This window comes from Phacochoerus africanus, chromosome 4 (genome assembly GCF_016906955.1).
Source record: "Phacochoerus africanus isolate WHEZ1 chromosome 4, ROS_Pafr_v1, whole genome shotgun sequence".
Taxonomy (NCBI): Eukaryota; Metazoa; Chordata; class Mammalia; order Artiodactyla; family Suidae; genus Phacochoerus; species Phacochoerus africanus.
The window spans coordinates 66,117,307-66,144,581 of NC_062547.1; the positions used below are offsets into that span (position 1 = coordinate 66,117,307).

At 45.4% G+C, this 27,275-nt stretch overlaps 1 protein-coding gene across 2 annotated transcripts in view; it reads left to right on the forward strand.

Annotated features, from left to right (window-relative positions):
* The window catches only part of CACNA1A (calcium voltage-gated channel subunit alpha1 A), a 277,546-nt gene that overhangs the window by 40,068 nt on the left and 210,203 nt on the right, over positions 1-27,275 (forward strand). For both annotated transcript variants that reach the window (XM_047776880.1, XM_047776881.1), the window contains exons 2-3: positions 6,708-6,813; positions 10,594-10,733. In XM_047776880.1, coding sequence (XP_047632836.1) covers positions 6,708-6,813; positions 10,594-10,733 — 246 coding nt within the window. The remainder of the gene's footprint in view (positions 1-6,707; positions 6,814-10,593; positions 10,734-27,275) is intronic.

The following is a 27,275-nucleotide window of genomic DNA, read 5'->3' on the forward strand; positions in this document are numbered from 1 at the left end:
TTGTTTGTCCTCGTTGAACCTTAATTTCCTTATCTGGAAAATGGGGCTTGCTAAAGAACCTAGCTTGTAGAATTGTTGCAAGGAATTAACTGAGTATAAAGTGCTTAGCACGGTGTCTGCCCAGCGAAGCGCTCAATAAGCAGAGCTATAATTATGGTTGTTGTGTCGGTTAATGGCCCCATAATAGTTGATCATATGGCCACGTTAAACTGTGTCATCTGTTTAGTGGAGCAAGGAATATGTCCTGCACCCATACATCCAGGGCCCTGGTACCCTCTACTCTTTTCCTGGTAATTGTAATGAGTGCAGAACTCACATAAAAATAAGGCTTGTTTGGCTTCTCCCCGCAAGCTCAACTGCTTGGTCGAGTCACTGAAGTATGTTTCCTCTGAACACACCCATCAGGCGGCCCTCATGGTAGAGGCAAGACCTTGAGGAGTTAACAAACCTGATATGATTTTTCACACCAACCATGGGAGGCTGGAAATGAGAAGGAGGGGAGGGCACCATAAAGAGAAGGATGAATTACTTGGACATTCTGCAAGGTCTTGCTCAGGGGCCGGAACCATCAGCCATGCCCACTTTACAAATTGATTTTCCTTGATGTTCTGCATCCCAAGAGCGGCTCCTGTTCACAGAGGCAGCTCTTTTTCCCTGCAAAGAATCGCATGGTCATTTCCAGGGTCACACACAGCCCCTCTCTGGGGCCTCCGTGTCCTGATCTATCTGACTGTGGGAGAAGCTTTGTGCATCTGCACTTGCCTGCAGGGCTGTTTGCAAGCCTGACTTCCACGAGCCATTTCAGGAGCCAGCTTTTCCTCCCACCAAAGATGCTTCTTTCCTTTCACTCCCCCCCCCCCTTGGCCTCTTTGGCTGATTATTCTGGATCCCGCTGACACAGGTGCTTTGTCCCCGAACCAATCGGGGAGCAGGAAGACTCAGCTCAGCTAGCAGAGGCATTGCTCACCGCAGCTGTGAGTTAGAACCCAGGCTTTCTAAATTGGGAGGATCAGGCACGACTCAGGGTTGAGCTGAGAAAGCTTCACCTCCCCCTGCCTGGACTACCTTTGACTTCTGCCTGGGGAGAGAGTCTCCTCCTGTGGCAAGAACTCAATACCCCATCCTTGTGTCTCTGCACCAGCCACATCCTTACATACTTCAAGGACCTGATTCTGTCCTTGATGTGCCCATGGAGACTTGGCCTGTGATAAAGTCGGGGGCGGGGGGGCTGGGGGATGCAGAAAGCAGGACCCACCCACCCACCTTTCCTTCCATATGTGTTTACTGAGCATCTGCTGAATAACAGATGCCCTCTTAGATGCTGAGGACAAAGCAGGGAACAAAGTAGACAAAAGAGCCTACTTTCACAGAGCTTATAGTCTGGTAGGGGAGAGAAAGAGTGAACAAGATAAGAAAAATATAGATGTTTGGGGACGAGGGCCAAGGGAAAAAAAATGAAGTAGGAAAGGGGGGTGAAAGATCTCACTGAGCTGTGACCTCTGAGTCAAGAGCTAAAGGAAGTGGGAGAGGGAACCTCGTGGGACTCTGGGGAAAGAGCGTTCCAGGGGAGACAATGGCAGGTGCACAGTCCCTGGTGGTAGAATGTGCCTTGTGTGTTTCAGGAACATGCAGGAGACCAGTGTGGCTGCAGCTGAGTAAATAAGAGGGAGAGTGGAGGAGATGAGGGCAGGGAGGTGATGCGAGCAGGTCCTGCAGGGTCTTGCTGGCTGCCGAAAGGAATCTGACTTTTCTTCTGAGAGAGATGGGAGCCCCTAGGTAGTCTGTGAATACTTCCATGTGCAATAAGCCAGAATTTTCTCTTCTGTTTATCTGTCTCTTTCCAACATGGCTCTTGTTTCGTCAAGATCTTGGGTTTCTTTCTTCCTTCCTCCCTCCCTTCCTTCCTTTGTTTCTTTTTGTTTTTTAGGGCCACACCCCCAACATATGGAAACTCCCAGGCTAGGGGTTGAATCGGAGCTGCAGCTGCTGGCCTACACCACAGCCACAGCAACGTGGGATCCAAGTCGAGTCGGCGACCTACACCCCAGCTCACAGCAGCGCCGGATCCTTAACCCACTGAGCAAGGCCAGGAATCCAACCCGAGTCCTCATGGGCATTAGTCAGGTTCATTACCTCTGAGCCACAATGGAAACTCTAAGATCTGGGGTTTCTTTTCATCCTCCTTGAGTGGAGGCAGGAGACTGGTCCAGGCCTCCTGAATTCTCCTCCTGGAGTCAGAAAGTGGAGGAGAAAGGCAAGCCCCACTTCTTTCTGGATGACTCAAAACCACAATTACCTGGGCTCCTCCTCCCCCTGACATAGATCTAAGGCAGCACTTCCCAAACTCCAGTATGCACACAGAGCCCCTGGAGATCTTGCTAAAATGTGTATTCTGACTCAGCAGGTCAGCGTGGGGCCTGACACTCTGCCTTTCTAACGGGGTGTTACCTCAGCTCTTGGTTCGTGGACCACACATTAAGCAGCAAGGATGTAAGGTCAGTGCTGCAGATACCCATTTGGGGTGTGTCTGTGGATGCTGGCAGCATGTGTGGGTGCATGCAGGGAGAGGGGGATGACATTTGATAGCTCTCATGTTCATGTCTGACAAACTATAAGAAAAAGGAGTAAGGTGGGAGTGGGCAGCCCCTTCCTGTGGGCCCATGTCCTAACTAAGGCTTCATTGTCGCATACCCAGAGAACTCTGGGTCTGAAATCAGGGTGACAGAGGGCCATTGAAAGCCTGAGAATGCAGCGCATAAAATCGCTGCTTGCTGCTGGCCTTGTTGGACTCTTCTTGGAACCTCAGCTCAAATCCGATGCAAAGGAAGTCACATCCCAGCCGTTTAGGGGCAGCAGGCCAGGGGGCCGGAGGAGTCAGACAGTCAGCTTCCCCACAGAAGCAAACAGGAAGCTACCCTGCAGGGAAGAGGAGTGAAATCATCGGATTCAAATCATGGCTTCAGAAGCCTCAGCGAAGGGAGGCCAGGGAAGGGCTTGGCATTGCTTCTCTGTGTACAAATATTGTCTCTTATTTTCTGGGCTGCAGGGTGAGGCAGAATGGAGTATTTGTGCAACACAGCCCAGCTTTGTTCTCTGTGCTCCTAATGACTGTCAGCTCGGAGGCAGGAAGCCAATCAGAGACTATCGTCAGCAGGAATGGCTTTTGTTGACTCCCCAAATTGCCCCGAGTCTTGGATTTGCTTTTCAAAGTGAGCGCAGAACGTGGCTCAGCTGCTTTCAGCTGGAGGCAGAAGCTGAAGCTGGTGACAAAGAGGACCTGGTTTTTCCTGGTTTACTTAGACTCTTACCCCCCCCCCCCCCCGTAAGAGTCTATTTCAGACTTGGTTTTCCCACCTGGAAAGTGGGTACATGCTTCAGCTCCTCCTCCAGCCCATAAGATCCCTTGGTTTTCACGGAGCTTCCAAAATGCCAAATGTAACTCTCGGGCCAAACGGGAGACCGCAGCCAGTTAAGTTTCCAAGAAGAAAAGCTGGGAGGAGGGCAGTAGTCGAACATGGTCGTGATATTTGATCTTTCTGTAGAACACTGGATTTCAGTGTTCCCAGGGGACACTTGGCAATAGCCAGAGATCAGTCTTGGTTGTCGCAAGTTTTGATGGTCATAACTGGAGAGGAGGATGCTACTGACATCTAGGGGATGGAGGCCAGGGATGCTGAGCCTCATCCTACAGTGCAGAGGATGGCCCCTCTGCAGAGAAGGATCCGCCCCAAATGTCCGTAGTGCCGCCGTGGGGAAACCCTACTCCAGAATAACCAATACCCTCTGGCTTTCTTCCTCTAGCATCCATTTCTTCACACCTAAACCTCCTTCGCAGGGTGGCCAGCTTTGTTTACCAAGACTATGGGCCTAAATGTGCTTCTGCAGGGCAGAGGGACAGGGATATTCTGGTTCACCAGCTGATCAGCAGATCAGGTGCTCATATGAAGTGAGCAGGACAGGACCCCCCCCCCAACCCCCCCCCCCCCCCGCCCCCGCATCGCCCAAGTTCAGAGCCTCTAGTGGGGCTATCTGGTGGTCTCATCAAACTGGAAGAGAGTTCTGGGGAGGCAGGGAGGAGTTTGTGCCTGGGAGAGAGAGGGGATGTGCATCTGGAAATAGCCACATAAACTACCCCTTCCTCCCTGAGCGCTTTAAAAGTCTGCTTCTCAGAGGTGCACCCAGACTGCCATATTCTGTTTGTATTGAGGTGAAATTCACATAACAACACGAACCATTTTTCAGTTACCGGTTCGGCGGCACTTAGTACATTCAGAATATTGTCCAACTATCACCTTTAATGGGTTCCAAAAATGTTAAGCAGCCACTCACCACTTCCCCTTCCCCCAGCGCCTGGCAACCACCAAACTGCTTTCTGACTGGATTTGCCTGTTATGGACATTTCGGATCAATGGCATTCATACAATAGGTGGTCTTCTGTGTCTGGCGTCTTCGACTTAGCATAATATTTTGAAGGTTCATCCACATTGCAGCATGAATTCATTTTTATGGCTGAAGAAGTTTCCATTTTATGGCTATACCACATTTTGTTTAACTCTTTATTCTTTGATGGACATTTGGGCAGTTTCCACCTTTTGGCTATTGTGAATATTGCTGCTATGAACATGCATTTGAGTACCTGTTTTCCAGTTCTTTTGGTGTATACCTAGGAGTGGAATTGCTGGATCGTATGGTAATTCTGTGTTTTAACTTTTTGAGGAGCCATCAAAAGTATTTTCCACAGTGGCTGCACCATTTTGCCATGGCCATCAGCAATATACAATGGTTCCAGTTTCTCACATTCTCACCGACACTTACTGTTTTCTGTATTTTTTTTTTCATCCTAATCATCCTGGTGGATGTGAAGTGGTACCTCACTGTGGTTTTGTTTTGCATTTTCTTTCTTTCTTTCTTTCTTTTTTTTTTTTTTTGTCTTTTTGCCTTATCTAGGGCTGCTCCCGTGGCATATGGAGGTTCCCAGGCTAGGGGTCAAATGGGAGCTACAGCTGCTGGCCTATGCCAGAGCCACAGCAACGCAGGAGCCGAGCCCCCTCTGCGACCTACACCACAGCTCACAGCAACACCAGATCCTTAACCCACTGAGCAAGGCCAGGGATTGAACCCACAACCTCATGGTTCCTAGTCAGATTCCTTAACCACTGAACCACGATGGGAACTCCCTGTTTTGCATTTTCTTAATGACTAATGATATTGATCATCTTCTCATGTGCTTATTGGCCATTCGAATATCTTCTTTGGAGAAATGTCTCCTCAAGCTCTTCGCCTGTTATTTAATTGGCTTGTCTTTTCACTGTTGCGTTGTGAGTGTGCTTTAAATATTCTGATACTAGACCCTTGTGAGATATATGATTTGCAAATATATTCTCCCATTCTGTTGGTTGGTTTTTTCACTTTCTTGACAATGCCCTTTGAAACCCAGAGAGTCTAAATTTTGGCAAAGCTCAGTTTATCTATTTTTTTCTTGTGTTGCTCATGCTTTGGTATCACATCTTATCACTGTATTTTATTTTTATCTTTATGGTTGCACTTGCAGCATATGGAATTTCCCAGGCTGGGGGTTAAATTGGAGCTGCAGCTGCAGGCCTACACCACATCCACAGCAAGACCAGATCTGAGCTACATCTGTGACCTGTGCTGCAGCTTATGGCAACACTGGGTCCTTAACCCACTGAGTGAGGCCAGGGATTGAACCCAAATCTTCACAGACACTATGTCAGGTTCTTAACGTGCTGAGCCACAGTGGAAACTCCTGTTTTTATTTTATCTTACTTATTTATTTATTTATTGGCCAAACCTGCAGCATACGGAAGTTCCAAGGACAGAGACTGAATCCAAGCCACAGCTGCAACCTATGCTACAGATGTGGTAACACCAGATCCTTAACTCATCGTGCCACATCGGAAACTGCATTATTTTATTTATTTTTAATTGAAGTATAGTTGATTTGCAATATCGTGTTAGTTTCAGGTGTACAGCACAATGATTCAGTTATTCATATATATATATTCTTTTTCAGGTTCTTTTCCCTTGTAGGTTCCCTGTGCTATACAGCAGGTCCTTGTTGTTTATCGATTTTATACATAGTAGTGTGATCACTACATTTTAAATTGCAACCATTGGCCTCCTTTCTTGCTTTTTCCCTGTCATAGTTTCCATCTTCTAATGTACTGTATCATGCAGTTATCTCACCTACTCCCTTCTTCTCTACAAGGGCAGAGATTTTTGTCTGTTTTACTTTGAGCTGTGTCCCCAGTGCCCCAAACGGGATGTGGCACACAGTAGGTGCTGAATTAATATTTGTCCAGTGAAGGTTGGAGGTGAGACAGAGGGAGAATATCCACATTTTCCTTACAGAGTTGTCTGCCAGGTTTTGAGGGCAGTGAAACTACTTTGTATGAGACTATAGCAGTGGATACAGGCCCTAACACATTTGCTCAGATTCATGGACTGTGCACAACACCAAGCATGAAGCATAATGTAAGCCGTGGACTTCGGGTGATAATCATGCATCAGTGTAGGTTCATCCACGGTAACAAATGCACCTGTCTGGTGGGGTAGGTGTGTTGATATAATGGGGGAGGCTGTGCCTGTGTGAGGGCAGGGGGCATGTGGGAAGTCTCTGTCCCTTTCTCTCAATTTTGCTTTGAAGCTAGAGAGAGCTGGTACGATTTTCCTTAATTCCATGATACTCCCTTTGAATATATGATTTTAGCCACCATCATAGCGAACTGCATTGTCCTCGCCCTGGAGCAGCACCTACCTGATGATGACAAGACCCCGATGTCTGAACGACTGGTGAGTGGTGTCTCTCGGTGGGGTTGGTGGGGGGGGGTGTCTCTTATTGACTTTGACAGCAAATTGATGTGGCCATGGGAGCCAAGGGCAGAGTGGTCCATTGGTCTTGGCACGAAGAACCAGATCGTGGGCCCCCCACCTGGGGAGCCTAAATTTCACAAGCTCCATGGAGTTCCCATTGTGGCTCAATGGGTTAAGAACCCAACTCATCTCCATGAGGATATGGGTTCGATCCCTGGCCTCACTCAGTGGCTTAAGGATCCAGCATTACCCTGAGCTGCAGCATAGGTCACAGACACGGCTCAGATCGCCCATTGCTGTGGCTGTGGTGTAGGCCGGCAGCAGTAGCTCCGACTCGACCTCTAGCCTGGGAACTTCCATATGCTGCCGGTGTGGCCCTGGAAAGCAAAATAGATAAATAAATTTCAGGAGCACCAGTCATCTGGGGAGAGAGATGCCCTCACTGCCCATCGTCCACTCTCGCCCCCCAGCCAACCTCATGTCCGTCTGGAGGGAGATGAGTGAAAGTCCATGAAAAGTCACACTCAAAACAAAATTCTTGTGAACAGTGTTGACCATATACACAGGGACACAGAGAAGAGTAGGGCGAACCCCTCATGAATCCATCATCCAGATTCAACAACTATAAAGATTCTGCCTCATGTCATATTTTCTATACTTTTGTATTTCCTTGGTGTATCCATCTTGGTCCAGGCATTTCAAGGCAAATCCCAGACAATATGTTAATTCACTGCCATATACTTAAGCCTGCATTGCTAGAAATATGGGCAATTTCAAAGTTCTTGCTGTAGCACAAGGGGATCATTGGCATCTCTGGGGTGCTGGAACATGGGTTTGATCCCATCCTTGGCCCAGGGGCACAGCGGGTTAAGGATCTGGTATTGCCAAAGCTGTGGTGTAAGTTGCAACTGCAGCTCAGATCCTATCCCTGTCCTGGGAACTCCATATGCTGGGGGGCAGCCAAAAGAAAGAAAAAATAATGGGCATTTTCTTACATCACCCCAGTGACATGTTCACACACAACACAATAGCGGTTCCTTAGAATCATCAAAAACCCAGTCAGTAATCAAAGTTCTGGGACTGGGTTCAAAAATGACAGTTTACAGTTGGCTTGTTTGAAGCACAAGCTAAATGTGATCTAGATTTTATGTTGCTTGAGACTTTTAATCTAAAGCAGTCTTGGCAGTTCCTCAATGACCTAGTGGTTAAAGATTGGGTGGTGTCGCTGCTGTGACTCGGGTTTGATTATTGGCCTGGGAACTTCCATGTGCCAAAAAAATAATTAATCAAGTAGCCTTCTCCCTCCTGCCGTTGATTCGCAGAAACTAGTCCAGTTGCTCTAAGGAATGTCCCACATCCTGATCTTTGCTTGATTGCTTGCTTATGATGTCATTTAGCTGACTCTTTCACCCCCAGTTTCTTATACCTGAACATCAGCTAACTCTGAAGGCTGTTCAAAATCCAGGTGTTTATTTGGTGAAACGCTGCAGAGCTGTAAACCAGCACTAAGATCTTTCTTGATGCTCCTAGTCATTCCGCAGCCTTGGTCCCTCTCTTGGCCTTCTGACAGTGCAGAGGAGGCCTCTTTCCTTTCTGTCATCATTTTGAAGCCAGCTATAATCACTTAAGTGTAGAGAGAGAGAGAGATGTTAGAATCCACTCGTTCCTAATCCCCAAAGTCTGGATGGTCTCGAGGGTTTTAAATTTTAATAGTTACGTATTAAAATATGTATTCTAAAAATATATAACTAGCCTAGAAAAACAATGACTTCAAACATTTTTTGTTTGTTTTTGCTTCAGATCAAGCTAAGTAAAGAGTCAGATGCGGGAGTTCCTGTAGTGGCTCAGCAGGTTAAAAACCTGGCTAGTATCCATGAGGATGCAAGTTCAATCCTTGGCCTCACTCAGTGGGTTAAGGATCTGGTGTTGCCTTAAGCTGCAGTGTAGGTCACAGACGTGGCTTGGATCTGGCGGTGCCGTGGCTGTGGCATAGGCCGGAAGCTGCGGCTCCAATTTGACCCCTAGCCTGGGAATTTCCATATGCCGCAGGTGTGGCCCTAAAAAGTAAAAAAAGAAAAAGAGTCCGTTGGAAGACTAGTAAGCGGAGAGTAGTACCGGCAGCAAGCTGGTGTGCAAAAAAATCATGAAAGCAGAATGAAAATGATTGAAGCTTGAGAAACATTGCCGTAACAGATGGGGAGACATCCATGTAGTGGCTCTGATGGAGCAGAACTTATAGCTTAATTTCAAGTACTATAGATTGTCAACCGGAAGCCAAATCTGGTAGGAGGTCTGGCGAGGGGCTGGGAACTAGGACACTGGCCATTTACCAGTCAGTGCAGAAGCATTAATTCCAATACTTTAGCAACCCGAACAGCTGTTCTGGTGCAGATCAGTTTTAGAACCATCGTAAGTATCAGATTTGGCGGTGAGGTTAGGGCACAGGGCTAATCACAAGGGCCTGAATGATATATGTGATAAATACACATTCCAAACCGGCGCTTTCTCATGGAACTTTCTGCACTGATGGAAATGTCCTATTTTATATATAGTGCAAAGACCAACTATGTCGCACAGGGATTTCTACTCAATACTCTGTAATAACTTATATGGGAAAAGAGTCTGAAAAAGATTGGAGATATATATATCAGGAGCTCCTATCATGGCTCAGAGGTTAACAAACCCAACTAGTATCTATGAGGACTCAAGTTTAATCCCTGGCCTCGTTGCCGTGAGCCATGGTGTAGGTCGCAGACGCAGCTGGGATCTGGCGTTGCTGTGGCTGTGGTGTAGGCCAGTAGCTGTAGCTCCGATTCCACCCCTAGCCTGGGAACTTCCATATCCTGCAGGTGTGGCCCTAAAAAAAGCAAAAAAAAAAAAAAAAAAAACCCACAATTGAATCAGTGTGCTGTATACCTGGAACTAACACATTGTAAATCAACTCTACCCCAATATAAAATAAAGGTTTTTTTAATTTAAAAATAAAAATGAAAGAGTAAAAAATAAATATAATTTTAAAAATAAAGTTTTAAATTTTTTAAATAAAAAAATCTTTTCCTAAACATAGGAAAATTTTAATTTCCCTATGTTTGCAATGTTCAGTATGGTAGCCGCTGGAAATGTGGCCAGTGTGACTGCAGAACTGAATCTGTCATTTTATTTCATTTAAATTTATTTAAATTTTTTTTGTCTTTTGTCTTTTTAGGGCAGCACCTGCAGCATATGGAGGTTCCCAGGGTAGGGGTCAGGTCGGAACTACAGCTGCCTGCCTACACCACAGCCACAGCAATGGGGGATCTGAGCCATGTATGTGACCTACACCACAGCTCACAGCAACACCTGATCCTTAACCCACTGAGCAAGGCCAGGGATCGAACCTGCATCCTCTTGGATACTAGTCGGGTTCATTAACTGCTGAGCCACGACAGGAACTCCGAAAGTCATTTAAATTTAAATAGGCACACGTAGCCAGTGGCTGCCCTACTAGACAGCTCACATCCAAACAAACAATTCTCTTTGGCCAAGTAGTTTGCAAAGTTGGCCAGAGGAAAGAAGGCAGTGTCTTCTCCATGTTTCTGTTTTTCTTGCAAAATCCTTTGGACAAAGTGACTCCAGGCAGGATGCTGTGGGGGGCAGTGAGTTCTGGAAGGTTGGGAGAAGTGAGGGGAAGTGGGTTCAGAGAGCTGAGTGGGCTGGTTCCCTGTTCATGCCACCCTCTGTCCAGCCAAAGATGCTGACCTTACCCTCTCTCCCTTCTAGGATGACACAGAACCATATTTCATTGGAATTTTTTGTTTCGAGGCTGGAATTAAAATCATCGCCCTTGGATTTGCCTTCCATAAAGGCTCTTATTTGAGGAATGGTTGGAATGTGATGGATTTCGTGGTGGTGCTAACAGGGTAAGTGGCATGTGCTATGTTCCTTAGGATTATCTTGAATGAGGAGGACTTTGGAAACCTGGCGTGGTCCAGGCTGGGCTCAAGAAGGCTGAGCTGCCATGTTTTCTCTCAATGTGCCTCTGCCTTCCCCTCCCCACCTCTGGATCTCAGCTGCATCTTTCAGCGGATGCTTTTTGTGACAATTAGAATAATAGCTTATTAGAACTGACTGCTTCCAAAGTGCCTTATGCACCTTCTCTTATTTAATCCTTACCACAACCCAATGAATTAGGAAATATTAATATTCCCATGTGACCACTAAGGAATCTGAAACTCACTCAGATTCCTCACCCAGAGGGAACTTGCCTGAGATCACCCAGCAAGTAAGGAATGGAGCTGGGATGTGAACCTAAGAGTATGTGACTCCAGAACTCAAGTTTTAAACTGTTGTGCATGTGTGGCCCTTCTGCTTTGCTTGGGGATGTCTTGCCTTTATTTTAAGTTGGTAAGTGCTTTTTTGAGGACTTCTGGGTGCAAGAGATTGTGCTGGGTCTATGGAGAAAACCAAAGTAGGGTGCAGTTACTGCCTTTGAGATTTCAGATCCGATGCAATGAACCATGATTGAAAGGTGAACCTATGTACACGTCCCACCAAAGACCCTGTATAAGGTAACACTAGCTGCTATAACAACAACCACAAAAATCTGAAACTAAGTAAGGACTTAAACACCAGAGAAATTTATTTTTCACTCATCAAAAGACCAAAACAGTCGTTCCTCATTGGCAGACTTCTCTCCCCCACCCCCACCCCTGCCCTGGCACAGTGACTGAGGGACCCAAGCCTTTGCTACATTGTGCTTCCTTATTATGGACCCGCAGATTGGGTCTGCTCGCCTGCCTCAAACCGGGGAAGGGAAATGAGCATGGACTGTGATGCTTTGGGAGGTTGTATGGGCCTGGCTGGGACCTGGCGAGTAACCTCTTTGACTCATATGCCTTTGGCTAGAGTTCAGTCACGTGCCCACACATCACTGCAGGGAAGCTGGGCAACATCAGACTGTGCTTAGAAGGTAATGGAGATGGATCTGGTGATGAGCCAGCCAATCTCTATTGCAGACCCCAAAGCCCTTTATCAGGTCTCAGAATAGACTTTACTGTTTTGTAATGATTCCTGGCTCCTCTGTTTATCCCCTCCTCTCCCCCTGAGTTAAGTCTGCTTCTTCTCTTCCAAGATCCTTATTCACTGAGGGGCCCTCCTCAGAGTTCTACTGCATAAGATCACAGTTCTCCTCTATAGGATGTTAATCCTCTATAAGATCCTTTCTATGTGGGATCACAGTTCTCTTGTATGGGGTCAGAGGTCTCCTGTATGGGGTCAGCTGTCCTCTCTCGGGTCATAGATTTCTTCTAAGGGAACTGTATTTCTCCTCTAGGCTCTGTTGCTGCTCCTGGTCTTGTCTTTCTTGGCAGATGTCATGGGTCTTAGTACCCATGCTGTTAGCCAGGTTTTGAACACATCGGCTGTTTTGAAGCAATGATGCTTCTCACGGAAGGAGCTGTGTCGCACTGGGCTATTTCAGTAGAGGTCTTCAGACTTGAGTGGTCTGTCGTGAGGATGCTGGGGCAGCTCTAGCAGGCTTGGGTGTTCACGGAGGGTCCTCTCTTTGCTGTGCCCACAGTCTTTTGGTTCAGTACCTTGAAAAGTTCTCAGGACTTGTCATGGCATTGGGCACTTTTCGTTTGCTAGGAAACTCATCTGTGCAGCAGGCCAGTGATTGATTTTGTTGCTGTTTAAAAATGAATAATAGGAGTTCCCACTGTGGCGGAGGGTGTTAAGGATCCTGCTTGTCTCTGTGGAGGTACCAGTTTGACCCCTGGCTCAGCACAGTGGGTTAAGGATCCAGCATTGCTGCAGCTATTACATAGGTCTCGGCTCCAGCTAGAATTTGAACCCTGGGCCAGGAACTTCTATATGCTGTGGGGGCAGCCAAAAAAAAAAAAAAAAGTTACCTGGTGAGAACTGTATTTGGAAAAAAAAAAAGCAAAAACCAAAAATGTATAATAAAAATAAGCAGATATTCATGAAGTAGAAAATAATATGACAAATGCCCATATATGCAAATATTCATTCAGTGAATAGTTATTGTTCAACTACTGTGGGCCAGGCTCTGGGACATAGCAGTGAACGGAACAGATGAAAGTCCCTCCTCCCATGGAACCAAGTTCTAGTGGTGAAGAAAGGCAAAATGAATAAAGAATGAAATATCTGGTGTGTTGGATGTTGATGAGAGCTACAGAGAGAAAAATAAAGCAGAGGAGGAATGGGATAGGTATTAAGGGCAGGAGGGTTAGAAGTCAGGGAAGACTTTTACTGGGAATGTGATCTTTGAATGAAAACCTGGAGGAGGTGCGTGAATAAGCCATGAGGATGGCTGAGAGCGGCGAGTGTCAGGCAGAAAGAATGACAGTGCAAAGGCCCTGAGGCTGAACTGTGTCTGATGTGTTTTATGAACAGTGAGGAGACCAGCACGGCTGGAGCAGAGTGAGTGAGGGAAAGATCGGAGGAGGTAAGGACAGGGAGGTGATGGGAGCAGACTGCCATCAAAATGAAACCTCTGTAGGGATTTCCCATTGTGGTTCAGTGGAAACAAATCCAACTAGTATCCATGAAGATTTGGGTTCGATCCTTGCTCAGTGGGTTAAGGATCTAGCGTTGCCCTGAGCTGTGACGTAGGTCGCCGCAGACTTGGCTCAGATCTCGAGTTGCTGTGGCTGTGGTGTAGGCTGGCAGCTACAACTCTGATTCAACCCCTTGCCTGGGAGCTTCCACAAGCCATGGGTATGGCCCTAAAAAGCAAACAAAAAGAGAAAGAAAGAAAGAGAGAGAGCAAGAGAGGAAGGAAGGAAGGAAGAAAGGGAGAAAGAAAGAAACCTTATAATACAGTTTTGGGAAAGAAAGAAACCTTATAATACAGTTTTAAATCCCTGCTTTGCCTGCTTTGGCCCCATTCTCTCGATCCAGAAGCACTTTCCTGAATGTTGTGTTTATCATTTCCATGTATGTAATTATACTTTTATATAAGAATATTAGAAATATAGGGTACCTATTTTACATTTCTTTTTTTTTGTCTTTTTTTGCTATTTCTTGGGCCTCTCCCGCGGCATATGGAGGTTCCCAGGCTAGGGGTCGAATCGGAGCTGTAGCCACCAGCCTACGCCAGAGCCACAGCAACTCGGGATCCGAGCCGCATCTGCAACCTACACCACAGCTCACGGCAACGCCAGATCGTTAACCCACTGAGCAAGGGCAGGGGCCGAACCCGCAACCTCATGGTTCCCAGTTGGATTCGCCAACCACTGCGCCATGACGGGAACTCCTACATTTCCTTTTCTTTTTTGACTGCCCTATGGCATCTGGAGTTCCCGGGCCGGGGATCAGATCTGATCCACAATTGCAACTTACGACACAACTGCATCAATGCCAGATCCTTTTAACACACTGTGCCAGGCCAGAGATTGAATCTGTGTCCTGGCACTGCAGAGATGCTGCCGATCCCCTTGTACCACACCAGGAACTCCCTATTTTGCAGTTTGACTACATAAGTATATAAGAGGTATATATGGATTGTTTTGCATGCTCCAAGTTTCTCTATACATGTTTTCTTCTACAACCTGCTCTTAGCATTCAACATGAGGTTAATCTGATTGACAGGAATAGTTACCATTTACCCCTTTTCACTGCTGCATTGTATTCTGTGGTATGAATATTCTACCATGTGTTTATCCATTTGGGCTGTTTCCAGCTCTGTGCTATTTTGAACCAAGCTGTCCCCTCTTTCTTGCGAGTGGATTTCTCTAGGGCATATACCCAGGAATGGAATTGCTGAGTTGTGTACTCTCTGCATCCCCAGCTTCACTGGATATTGCCAAATTGCTCTGCAAAGTGGTTGTACCAATTTATGCTCCCTGAGGGCTGACTTTTGCTGGCAGGGGCTGGCTTGACCTTGCTGGCGGGAGGGAGCCTTAAAAACCCCTGGTTTTTTATAACATGGTTCTTGAAACACCTAGGGAAGCTCCTCTGCTATTGAGATACTGTTAAGCATGTGGTAAGTCTCAATAAGTGATGGTTGAAAGGCGGCCATTCAAGAGGTCAGTCTGCCACTTGGATGTTAGTATCTGCTCCTTGATTACAGCAAGATGGTCTTTTTCTTTTTCCTAGTTTCCTGATATCTGATGAGCCTCTCGAGGAGAAATTCTTCCTCTGGGGCAGCTAGGTCCTAGGGATGCAAACTCTTAGCTGGAATTAATGGGATCCATGAACCCTCTGAAATTGTGTACAAACATCGTGTGTGTGTATATTTTTCCTGACTGGAGTTTTCACTAGAGTCTCCGGGGTTCCTGATTCTATTCACTTTTTTCTTTTTTTTCCCCTTTCTTTTTTTGCTTTTTTTAAGGTCACGCCCGTGGCATATGGAGGTTCCCAGGTTAGGGGTCTAATGAGAGCTGTAGCCACCGGCCTATGCCAGAGCCACAGCAACACAGGATCCGAGCCACGTCTGCAACCTACACCACAGCTCACGGCAACACCGGATCGTTAACCCACTGAGCAAGGCCAGGGATAGAACCCGCAACCTTATGGTTTTTAGTAGTATTCATTAACCACTGTGCCACGATGGGAACTCCTCATTCGTGGAGTTCTTGTTGTGGCTCAGTGGGTTAAGAACCTGACATAGTGTCCCTGAGGATGCGGGTTCAAACCCTGGCCTCAGTCAGTGGGTTAAGGATCCGGCGTTGCTGCAAGCTGTGGTGTAGGTCACAGATGGGGCTCAGGTCTGATGTTACCATGGCTGTGGTATAGGCCTCATCTGTAGCTCTGATTCGACCCCTAGCCCGGGAACTTCCATATGCCACAGGTGCAGCTGTAAAAAGAAAAAAAGGGGAGGAAACATTAATTTTTCATGGATTACCAAGGTTTTGGCCTTCTTCTTGTGTGACATCTGGTAGAAAAGATCTTACCTGTGGATTTTTGTTTGCTCTGTGTAGCTCAAGGCCTCAGAGAATTCTGACTTTGTAATTTATCAACCCCTTTTAAAGTGTCCTCTCGTCGTATTTGAAGGTCTGATCCTTAACCTGAAAATGTGTAAGAGGAAAATTTCAGAAGCTTGACTATATCACTGAGATGACAGAGCTTTTACTGTAATGTTCGAATATATGTAAACATTGAAGAGATCAAATAATACACTTGTTCACTGTAAAAAAAAGAGACTGTGGGGAGTTCCTGTCATGGCTCAGGAGTAACGAACCCGACTAGCATCCATGAGGATGTGGGTTTGACCCCTGACCTTGCTCAGTGGGTTAAGGATCCGGCATTGCCGGGAACTGTGTTGTAGGTCACAGGAATAGCTTGGATCTGGTGTTGCTGTGGCCCTGGTGTAGGCCGGCAGCTACAGCTCCGATTCAACCCTTAGCCTGGGAACCTCCATATGCCATGGGTGTGGCCCTAAAAAGACAAAAAAAAAAAAAAAAAAGAAAGAAAGAAAGAAAGAAAGAAAGAAAGAAAAGAGACTGAATGCTGCCAGGGTGGATATGAGGACAATTGCTTTGCACCACATCTGGCATATAGTAGGTGCTCAGTAAAATAAATGTTTGCAAGTGTTCTGATTGTGGCTCAGTGGGTTGAGAACCCAGGCATAGTATTCGTGAGGATGTGGGTTCTAATCCTAGACTTGCTCAGCGGATTAAGGATCCAGCATTGCTACAAGCTGAGGCAAAGGTCCCAGATGTGGCTTGGATCCAGCATTGCTGTGGCTGTGGTGTAGGCCAGCAGCTGCACCTCTGACACCCTTAGCCTAGGAACTCCCACATGCCTCGGGTGTGGACCTAAAAAGAAAAAATGATAATAATCAGTGCTTGCTAAGCTGGAAGGTGGTAATCAGAGTATTCTGGGAAATTTACTAAGCTGTTTAAAGAGATGAGGACCATGGCATTGATGGAAGTAGTCCAGGAGTCTATGGCAGATACCCTGACATCATATAAAGCATGAAGCACATGAGCTCTGGGTCTTTACCTCCTCTGACATTTTGTGACTATAAAAATAAATGTTCCTTTTTGGAAGGTCCTATGAACCGCCGCAGGCTTTGGGCAGTTTTGTTGAGGACAGAGCGAGGAAGAGATCCAAAGCCTTGGAGACCAGCAGGGAAGGATGTTGGCTTAGTTTGCACAGCATCGCTGAATGTTAGGATGGACTAACATCCAGCTCAGTGGACCCTGGCAGGTCCAACTCCTTTATTTTACTCACAGGGATTCAAGACACAAAGAGGCTAAGTAATTTGCCCAAAGTCATGTGGGGATGGTGGATAATCAGGAATCTTCTAGAATCGGAAGTTATGTTCATGCCAGAAAGCCTTGGAATCCAGTTTGGGGGGGGGAGGTGTTGCATTGGGCCTGGTATAGATGATTAATGCAGCTTCTTGGGTTCTGCCATCAGAGCTTTGCCTTCTTTTTCTTTCTCTTGTCCCCTCCCCCAAGTACCCAGCTTATGGTCTCTTCCAGAGAAATTTAAAGAGAGCCTTAGAGAATAATCCCAGTCCCCCCCCACCTTTTTTCCTACATAGTCAAACAAACAGAGGACCAGAAGGGTCAGAATGACTCGGCCAGAGTCACACACCTCTCACACTCTCTTCCCTTTTTGATTTTTTTCTTTTTTTAAGTATCCTTAAAGTATAGTTGATTTATAATGTTACGTCAATTTCTGCTGTATGGCAAAATGACCCAGCCCCCCCCCACACACACATACATTCCTATTCTCGTATTATCTTCCATCATGGTCTATCCCAAGAGACTGGATATAGTTCCCTGTGCTGTATAACAGGACCTCAGTGCTTATCCATTTATTTTTTTGGTATGCATTTTTATTTATTTATTTTTAATTTAAAAAAATTTTAAAAAGAATGTATTATAGTTGATTTACAGTGTTCTGTCAATTTCTGCTGCACAGCGTGGCAATCTTGTTACACACGTATATTTTTTTCTCACATTATCCTCCATCATGTTGCATAGTTCCCTGTGCTATACAGCAAGATCTCCTTGCTTATCCATTCTAAATGGGATAGGTTGCATCTACTAACTCCAAACTCTCCATCCTTCCCACTGCCTCCCCCACCCCCTTGGCTCAGAACCCGGCAAGTCTCTTTCCCATTGCCTGTGAGTCCCTTTTTGATTAATTGAACAACACATGTAGTCATTCCTCAGCTTCTCCTATTTCCTTTGCCTCCCACACAGCTGTTCTGAGTCACCTGCAAATAAAAACAGCATTCCAAACACAACAACAATAATACGCAACCAGTGAGTCTAACTTTCGAGACCACCTAACGGCTCCTATAAATACCAGCTACATTTTATTTTAATGTCTCTTTGCATGAATCCCCACCTACACACCCAACCAGAGGATCAGTCACTCTTGGTAGCAAAAGGATTCCCCCCTATGGCCCAAGTGCTTTTTATCATTCAGAAAGTTTAATCATTGAGAGAGCGTCAATCTTTTTATTGTTCGGAGCATTTGGTTGTCATGATATTTGCTGAACCGTGTTTCATCAGGAGCCACCTCACTTCCTAACAGCAGGAGCTTGTTTCTTCATCTTGTAACAACAGTGACAGTGATAATAATGATGCTGGCTGCCACGATTGCTATTCTCTCTATTTATTGGGCACTTACTGTGTGCTGGCACTCTATTAACAATTTCAGTGATCATATTCAGTGTCACAAACCTTCTCTAGAGATGGGGCCCAGAGAGATCAAGCTACTTACGAAGGGACCCACAGTTAGTAAAGGGCAGATCCGGATCTCAGCTGCTCTGCTAGGACACGTCTCTAAAACTAAAATAACCCTGGGCCCAAAGTAAAGTTCACAGAAAGAGCTATACTCAGCCTGGTATACTTATGAACATAATACCTGTTATAAACTTCAGTGGCAATGTTGACAAACCAGAACTTACAAGGTAGTTATAACATGATATACTATACATGTATATGTGCTCAGTTCTTACAACCCTCTGAGTTAAGTGTCATTATTATCCCCATTTCATAGAGGCTCAGAAAGCTTAAATAACTGGCCCAAAGTCACCCACCTCAAAAATAGGCGATCAGGATTTGAACTCAGGCAGATTTGGATCCACAATCCATTTTCCTGGGTCCTACACTGTTTCTCTAAAGCCAAGTTTTTCAGGGAAGGCAAGAAGATCCTTCTTTTTCTCCCCCATCTTTGGCTCCATTCTTTGCAGGGGGGAAAAAAAATGGGCAAGAGAGATTTCCAGAAATGGGAGACTGGTGTAGACTAATGGCTGAAACCTGGGTTTCAAAGTCAGGGGACTCTGTTGTGGTAAACTCAAGAATGTGTTCATCTCTCTGAATTCAGTTTCCTCATCTGAAAAATGGGAGTAATGATAGTGTTTATGTACTAGAGCTGTGGTGGGCAACAGAGAAGGCAATATATATGGCAGATACTGAGCCCCTGAGTGCTTTGTAAATGGGAGTTGGTGAACTGAAGGGAAACATTAAAACAGATTCCTTCAGAGGAGTGTGGTTGATGTTGCAAGGGCCCCACTCCTGATTTGTACGTGTCACATCTGGGTTTATCTGCAGCTGGGGTAGGTAGCTCCTATGTCAGCTTACCTCCTTGCACCTCCAAGACTCTCATCTTTCTGCATCTCTGTAGGAAAGTCTTCTCCAGAACTGCAGGAGTTTGTTCAGCCCATATGACAGACACTAAACTGTCCCAGGAGCAGTACTTAACCAGGGAGCCAGGGAGTCGGTGTATACATACCCTAGCTTTCCCATGGCTCAGTGAGAAAACTCAGAGATATTTTCTATACCCTCTCAAAGGATCCTCAGCAGGATTGAATCCCAGTTGTTCACAGTGAAACACATTCATTAGTATACCCTTTACCAACTCCTCACTTTCTAGTTCACCCCCTTGTCACTCCATGGATCACATCCCAAAAGCCCTCGTCTTGGCTCTGCGTTCAGAGGAGCCCAAATCACGCAAGGAGCAAGAGTCAGAAGCCTAGTGGGGAAGTGTTTCAGCACCGTGGACAGAGCCAAGCCCACTTCCTTATCTAAAGGTGTCCTCCTTTCTCCCTGCACCCCCGACTGGGGTGGGGGAGGATTGAGCGAGGGCCAGATGGTCAGGTAACGTTGTTCTGAACTGAGCTGTTGGCCATTTTCCCTGTGTGGCTGGAGAAGATCTTACCGTCTATCTCTCCACAGGTTTAGGGCCTGATCGAGATCATGTCCTCTTGAATTGCTATGACAAATGCCAGCCTGCCTCTAGAGAGGCATCTGGCCACTGCTTCTACAGCTTTCCAGGCTAATGACTCCTCTCTTCTCACCAGGGCAGAGAGGCCACTGCCTGGCGGGCAGAGGAAATCTCAACGGAACAAGAAGCAAGCGGGTGCCCAGGGCCAAGGCAGAGGCTGCCAGTGGAAAGACACTGTGCTTTGATTGATGCAGTTAGGAACTATAGGACCTGCAGGTGCTTTGTTGTGACAGAGGTTGTAGAAGCTGGACAGTCTCCCTCTGAGAACTTGAGCTTGACCCAGAGACAAAAAACCCTCACCTTCAGTGGGGTTGTGTCATAGAAGGGTAAAGCTAAGAACCGGGGCGGGGGGGCGGGGGGTGGGCGTGGGCAGTGCAGAACAGGAGAGCTGGCATCAAGGAAAAAGAAAGAACGCATTTTCATGACTTCTCTGGGTATACTCAGCCCTTGGGTGATCTCATGCAACATCCAGGGTTTAAATACTCCTTCTCTGTTGGTGTTTCCCAAACTTCACCTCTCCAGCCTGGACCTCTTTCAGAGGACCCACTTCGGAGGAGGAGTTGACAGGCATCTCACCCTCAAGATGTCCAAACCTAGGAGTTCCCGTTTTGTCTCTGGGGTAATGAACCCAGCTAGGATCTGTGAGGATGTGGCTTCGATCCCTGGCCTTGCTCAGTGAGTTAAGAATCCAGCATTGCCTTGAGCTGTGGTATAGGTTGCAGACTCCGCTTGGGTCTGGCGTTGCTGTAGCTGTGGCATAGGCTGGAGGCTACAGCTCCGATTCGACCCCTAGCCTGGGAACATCCATGTGCTGCAGGTGTGGCCCTAAAAAGCAAAAAAAAAAAAAAAAGATTTTTTAAAAGACAAGATTGTCCAAAACTAATACTGAATACCCTGAATACTGCCTCTTCCTGTCTTTCTTTGTCGGAGAATGGTAGCTCTGTCTTTCCAGGGCTCTGACCAAAAATCTTGGTGCCTCCTCCTTCTCTTACACACCCTGAGGCCAATCCTTCTTTAGATTCTATAGGTTCTGTCTTGAACCTGCATTCACTATTTACCCCACCTCCATCTCCACCGCCACCAGCCTGGGCTGAGCCGTCATCATCTCTCGACTGGGTTGCTGCAACAGCCTCCACCCAGGGCTCTCTGCTTCTGCCCTCATTTCCCACAGCCTGTTATCACCACAAGCAACCAGAAGGATCCTTTTAACACCTAAATGAGATCAGATCACTTTCCTGCTCACAGCTCTCCCGAGGTTCCTGTCTCGCTCAGTGTAGAAGCCAAAGTATAGCCCACAAGGAAGGGCCTGCACAATCCACCCCCATCACTTCCCAACCTCATCACCCTCCACCCTTCTCCTTGCTCACTTAGCTTCAGCTGCACGAACACTTCAGGCAAATTTGAAAACTCGGGGCCTCTGTAGGGTTTTGGTTCTTCTGCCTGGTAGGCTCTTTTCCTAAATATCTACTCAATCCATTCTTTCCTCTTCAAGACTTACTCCACTGTCTCCTGACCTCTTATGTGCAATTTCAACACTCCCGCAATGCTTCCTGTCCTCTTTCTTCTATTGAGATTTTTTCCACCCACTTAGCACTTTCTGACGAACTGGATATTTTACCTGTTTATTCTTTGCCTGTCTTCTCCGCTGTGTCAGCCCCAGGGGGTGGACTGGAGGCAGGGGCTTTTTTTCTTCTGCTCAAGGTGGTACTAGAATACCAGTGCCTAGAATATAGTGCCTGGCATCCAGGAAAGGCTCAGTGTTTTGTTTTGTTTTTTTTTAATGATTTTTATTTTTTCCATTATAGCTGGCTGACAGTGTTCTGTCAATTTTCTACTATACAGCAAGGTGACCCAGTCACACATACACATATACTTTCCTTTTTCTCACATTATCATGCTCCATCCTAAGTGACTAGATATAGTTCCCAGTGCTATACAGCAGGATCTCATTGCTTATCCATTCCAAAGGCAATAGTTTGCATCTATTAACCCCAAATTCCCAGTCCATCTCCCTCCCCCCACAAGTCTGTTCTCCATGTCCATGATTTTCTTTTCTGTGGGAAGGTTCATCTGTGCCCTGTATTAGATTCCAGATATAAGTGATATCATATGGTTTTTGTCTTTCTCTTTCTGACTTACTTCACTTAGTATGAGAGCCTGTAGTTCCATCCATATTGCTGCAAATGGCATTATCTTGTTCTTTTTATGGCTGAAGGGTATTCCATTGTGTGTATATACCACATCTTCTTAATCCATTTATCTGTCGATGGACATTTAGGTTGTTTCCATGTCTTGGCTATTGTGAATAGTGCTGCAATGAGCATACGGGTGCATGTAATTGTTCAAAGAAAGTTTTGTCTGCATATATGCCCAAGAGCGGGGATTGCTGGGTCATATGGTAGTTCTATGTATAGTTTTCTAAGGTACCTCCATACTCTTTTCCATAGTGGTTGTACCAATTTACATTCCCACCAGCAGTGCCGGAGGGCTCCCTTTTCTCCACACCTCTTCCAGCATTTGTTATTCATGGACTTATTAATGATGGCTATTCTGACTGGTGTGAGATGGTACCTCATAGTATTTTTGATTTGCATTTCTCTAATAATCAGTGATGTTGAACATTTTTTCATGTGCTTGTTGGCCATCTGTATATCTTCTTTGGAGAAATGTCTATTCAGGTCTTTTGCCAATTTTTCAATTGGGTTGTTGGCTTTTTTGCTGTTGAGTTGTATAAGTTGCTTGTATATTTTAGAGATTAAGCCCTTGTCCATTGCATCGTTTGAAACTATTTTCTCCCATTCTGTAAGTTGTCTTTTTGGTTTTTTTATGGTTTCCTTTGCTGTGCCAAAGCTTGTCAATTTGATTAGGTCCCATTGGTTTATTTTTGCTTTGATTTCTGTTGCTTTGGGAGACTGACCTGAGAAAACATTTGTAAGGTTGATGTCAGAGAATGTTTTGCATATGTCCTCTTCCAGGAGTTTGATGGTATCTTGTCTTACGTTTAAGTCTTTAAGCCATTTAGAGGGGTTTTGTTTTTTGGTTTTTGGTTTTTTTTGTGCATGGTGTGAGTGTGTGTTCCAGTTTCATTGATATACATGCAACTGTCCAGTTTTCCCAGCAATACTTGCTGAAAAGACTGTCTTTTTCCCACTTTATATTCTTCCCTCCTTTGTTGAAGATTAATTAACTGTAGGTGTCTGGGACTCAATGTTTTTGACTTGAATAAATGATTCAATCGTACTTACTATGAATCAATGGTACCTACCATGTCAAAGGAAGTTTCACCAAAAAATAGACTGATCTGGAGACAGAGAAGCCCCTGCCTGAGCGCTCATGCATGTTGGCTGGTCTAGATGATACGGCGTGGTTTTATTTTATTTTATCTTTTTGTCATAACACTTGTTCTTTATTTCCAGCATCTTGTTTTTTTCAGACTTTATTCTAGATTCTTTATGAAACTCATATCCTTCTTTTTAAAGTTTTATTAGAGGAGTTCCCGTTGTGGCTCAGCAGTAATGAACCTGACTATTATCTATGAGGACTTGGGTTCGATCCCTGGCCTTGCTCAGTGGGTTAAGGATCCACATTGCCATGAGCTGTGGTGTAGTTTGCAGAGGCAGCTTGGATCTGGCATTGCTGTAACTGTGGTGTAGGCCAGCAGTGGCAGCTCAGATTCTACCCCTAGCCTCGGAACTTCCATATGCTGTGGGTGCAGCCCTAAAATAAAATAAAATATTTATTAGAGTATAGTTGGAGTACAATATTGTGGATATGGCACAGTTTTAGAGGTCAGTTGGGAGCATTGACTTAACCATAGCATGTACTGTGGCTGGAATATACCTGCATATGGTTGTGGTCCACCCTAGGAGTTATTGTGTATCTTTTATATTGTAGCTCTGAAGGGACTAACAGTTCTCTGAAATTAGCTTTGTTAAATACTTTACATTAATGAAGTGACACAAATATAAACAGGTTTGTGCAGAACAAGGAGGACCCAAGCAGGCTGTGTCCTCAGGCCTGCTGTGTCTGGCTGCACCCAGACCTAAGCAGCTGGAATACATTTTCTACATGTGTGACTCACCTATGCGTAAACCTCTCTTTTTTGTTTTTTTTAAAGGGCTGCCGGTGTGGCATATATAAGTTCCCAGGCTAGGGGTTGAATTGGAGCTGCAGATGCCAGCCTATGCCACAGGCACAGCCACGCCGGATCCGAGCTGCTTCTGCAACCTACGCTGCAGCTTTCAGCAACACCGGATCCTTAACCCACTGAGCAAGGCCAGGGATTGAACCCACATCCTCATGAATCCTAGTCAGGTTCGTTTCCACTGAACCATATTAGGAATTCCAGTGAACCTTTTGGCTAAAGAATATCATATACTTTACTTGCAAGAGTCCTTTCAGCCCTAAGAAGCTTTGGTTTTAGGAATCAAGTTTGTTACATGGTACTGAAGAGACACAGGCTGTGGTTTATTTTGTTTTCACTGCTCACAAGTATATTTGGAGGCCACCCACAGAATAAACTCTGGCATCAGGGACAGAGGCAGGAAGGAAACCTGAGACACTGAAGTCTTGCTCTGGGCACTAAAATGTGGCTGGTGCTGTTTCTTTTGCCTCACTTGGGTATTCCAAGGATTATAGAATATTTATAAAATTGAATGGGCAGGAGAGATCAGACTGGGGAGTCTTCATAAACAAGACTGAAGAGTTTATCAATTTCGGAGTTCCCATCGTAGCTCAGTGTTTAACGAATCTGACTAGGAACCATGGGGTTGCGGGTTCAATCCCTGACCTCGCTCAGTGGGTTAAGGATCTGGCGCTGCTGTGAGCTGTGGTGTACGTCACAGATGCAGCTCAGATCCCGCGTTGCTGCAGCTGTGGTGTAGACCAGCATCTGCAGTTCCAATTCGACCCCTAGCCTGGGAACCTCCATATGCTGTGCGTGCAGCCTTAAAAAGAAAAAAAAAAAAAAGTAGAGTTGATGTACAGTGTTGTGCCAGTTTCTGCTATTCAACAAAGTGACTTAGTTATGCAGTCTTTATATTATCTTCTGTCATGTCTATCCAAAAAGATTGCATATAGTTCCCTGTGCTGTACAGTAGGAGCTCATTGCTTATCCATTTTAAATGTAGATAGTTTGCATCTACTAACCCTAAACTCCCAGTCCATCCCTCTCCCTCTCCATTTCCCCTTGGCAACTGCAAGTCTGTTCTCTATGTTTGTGATAGACTGAAGAAGTAGGCTTTGGGTGTTTTCACAGCCAAAACTGTACAGTGTATAGCAGAATTGCATCCTATATAACTTTGACTTACATAAAATCAGTGATCTATAACTGGCACACATATATGTAGAAGAAGAGTATAATAAGTGAATAGTGAAGTCATTTCTACCTGTCATTCCATTTAGTGAGCTTTTTCCAAAGAACTAGCAAGAGACATGCCTTCATAATAGATTCTAGTATGTCCTTTAGGAATGCTTTTTTTCTGCAAATAACATAAGAGACAACTAAAAGGAGCTTTCATATTTTTGTCACCTGACTTAGAAACCCACAAATAAGTGGACTGGGATCCGTTGAATAGCTTGGTGATGTCCTGTCACTCTTCACTCCACTTTCCTCGGCTGAATTTTTACTTCATGCTTTCTTGCCTCAAGGTTGCAAAATGTCTGTCACAACTCCTCCTCTCACAGTCTCATCCAGAATCAGGAAAATAGTGGTAGAAAAAGAAAACTTTCATTGGAGGATCTCTTTTAACTAGGAAGGAAAATCTTTCCCAGAAGTTCCCAACAGTTCCCCCTACATCTTATTGGCCATGTGTAGGTCACATGATCATTTCCAGCTTCAGGGGAGACCAGAAATATTACTGTTGGGCATTTTTGCTATTTTATGGGATGCTGGCTCTGCCTCTAGGAAAGATGTGAGAAAGAAATGGCTGTTACAGTTAGCAGTATGTATCACATGGGGAATACTACTCTCATTCTTTTATATCACATATTACTATACACATTATAACACTTGGTACTGCCCAGGCTCAAATACACAGAACTGTGTATACTGTATCTTATGGATGGTTTAAGAGTTTTCCAAGGGTATTTTTGAGTATATAGAAATTCTCCCTTGTGCACTTAATTCTCTCACATAAGACAAAACATCAGTTTGGAGAAATAGGTTCAAATCCTGGCTCTGCCACTGGATGTGTGACTTTGGGAAATGATTTATTCTACTGGTCCTTATTCTACTCATTTATTAAATGAGGCTTGTATTCATACTTACCTCACCGGGCTGAGGTGAAGATTCACTCAAATTACCAATGACATCCTTCACAGAAATAGAACAAAGTATTTTAAAATTTGTATGGAAACACAAAAGACCCCAAATTTTGAAAAAGAAAAACGGATTGGAGTTCCCATTGTGACTCAGCGGTAACGAACCTGACTAGTATCCATGAGCACATGGGTTTGATCGCTAGCCCTGTTCAGTGGGTTAAGGATCCATCATTGCTGTGAAGCTGCAGTGAGGGTTGCAGACATGGTTGGATCCTGCACTGCTGTGGCTGTGGCGTAGGCCGGCAGCTACAGCTCCGATTCGACCCCTGGCCTGGAAACCTCCATATGCCACGGGTGCAGCCCTAAAAAGACAAGAAAAAAAAAAAAACCAAAAAACAGAACTGGAGGAATCAGGCTCCCTGACTCCACTCTCTACTACAAAGCTACAGTCATTAAAAACAGTATGGTACTGGCACAGAAACAAAACTATAGATCAGTGGAACAGGATAGAAAGCCCAGAAATAAACCCAAGAACCTGGGGTCAACTAATCTATGACAAAGGAGGCAAAAACATGCAGTAGAGGAAAGATAGTCTCTTCAATAAGTGGTGCTGGGAAAACTGGACAGCTTCATGTAAAAGAATGAAATTAGAACACTCTCTAGGAGTTCCCGAACCTAACTAGTAACCATGAGGTTGCGGGTTCGATCCCTGGCCTCACTCAGTGGGTTAATGATCCGGCATTGCCATGAGCTGTAGTGTAGGTCGCAGACGCAGCTCGGATCCTGTGCTGCTGTGGCTGTGGTGTAAGCCAGCAGCTATAGCTCCAGTTAAACCCCTAGCCTGAGAACCTCTATATGCCATGGGTATGGCCCTAAAAAAGACAAAGATAGGAGGAAAAAAAAAAACTCTCTCTAACACCATACACAAACATAAACTCAAAATGGATTAAAGACCCAAGTGTAAGGTCAGATACTATAAAACTCCTAGA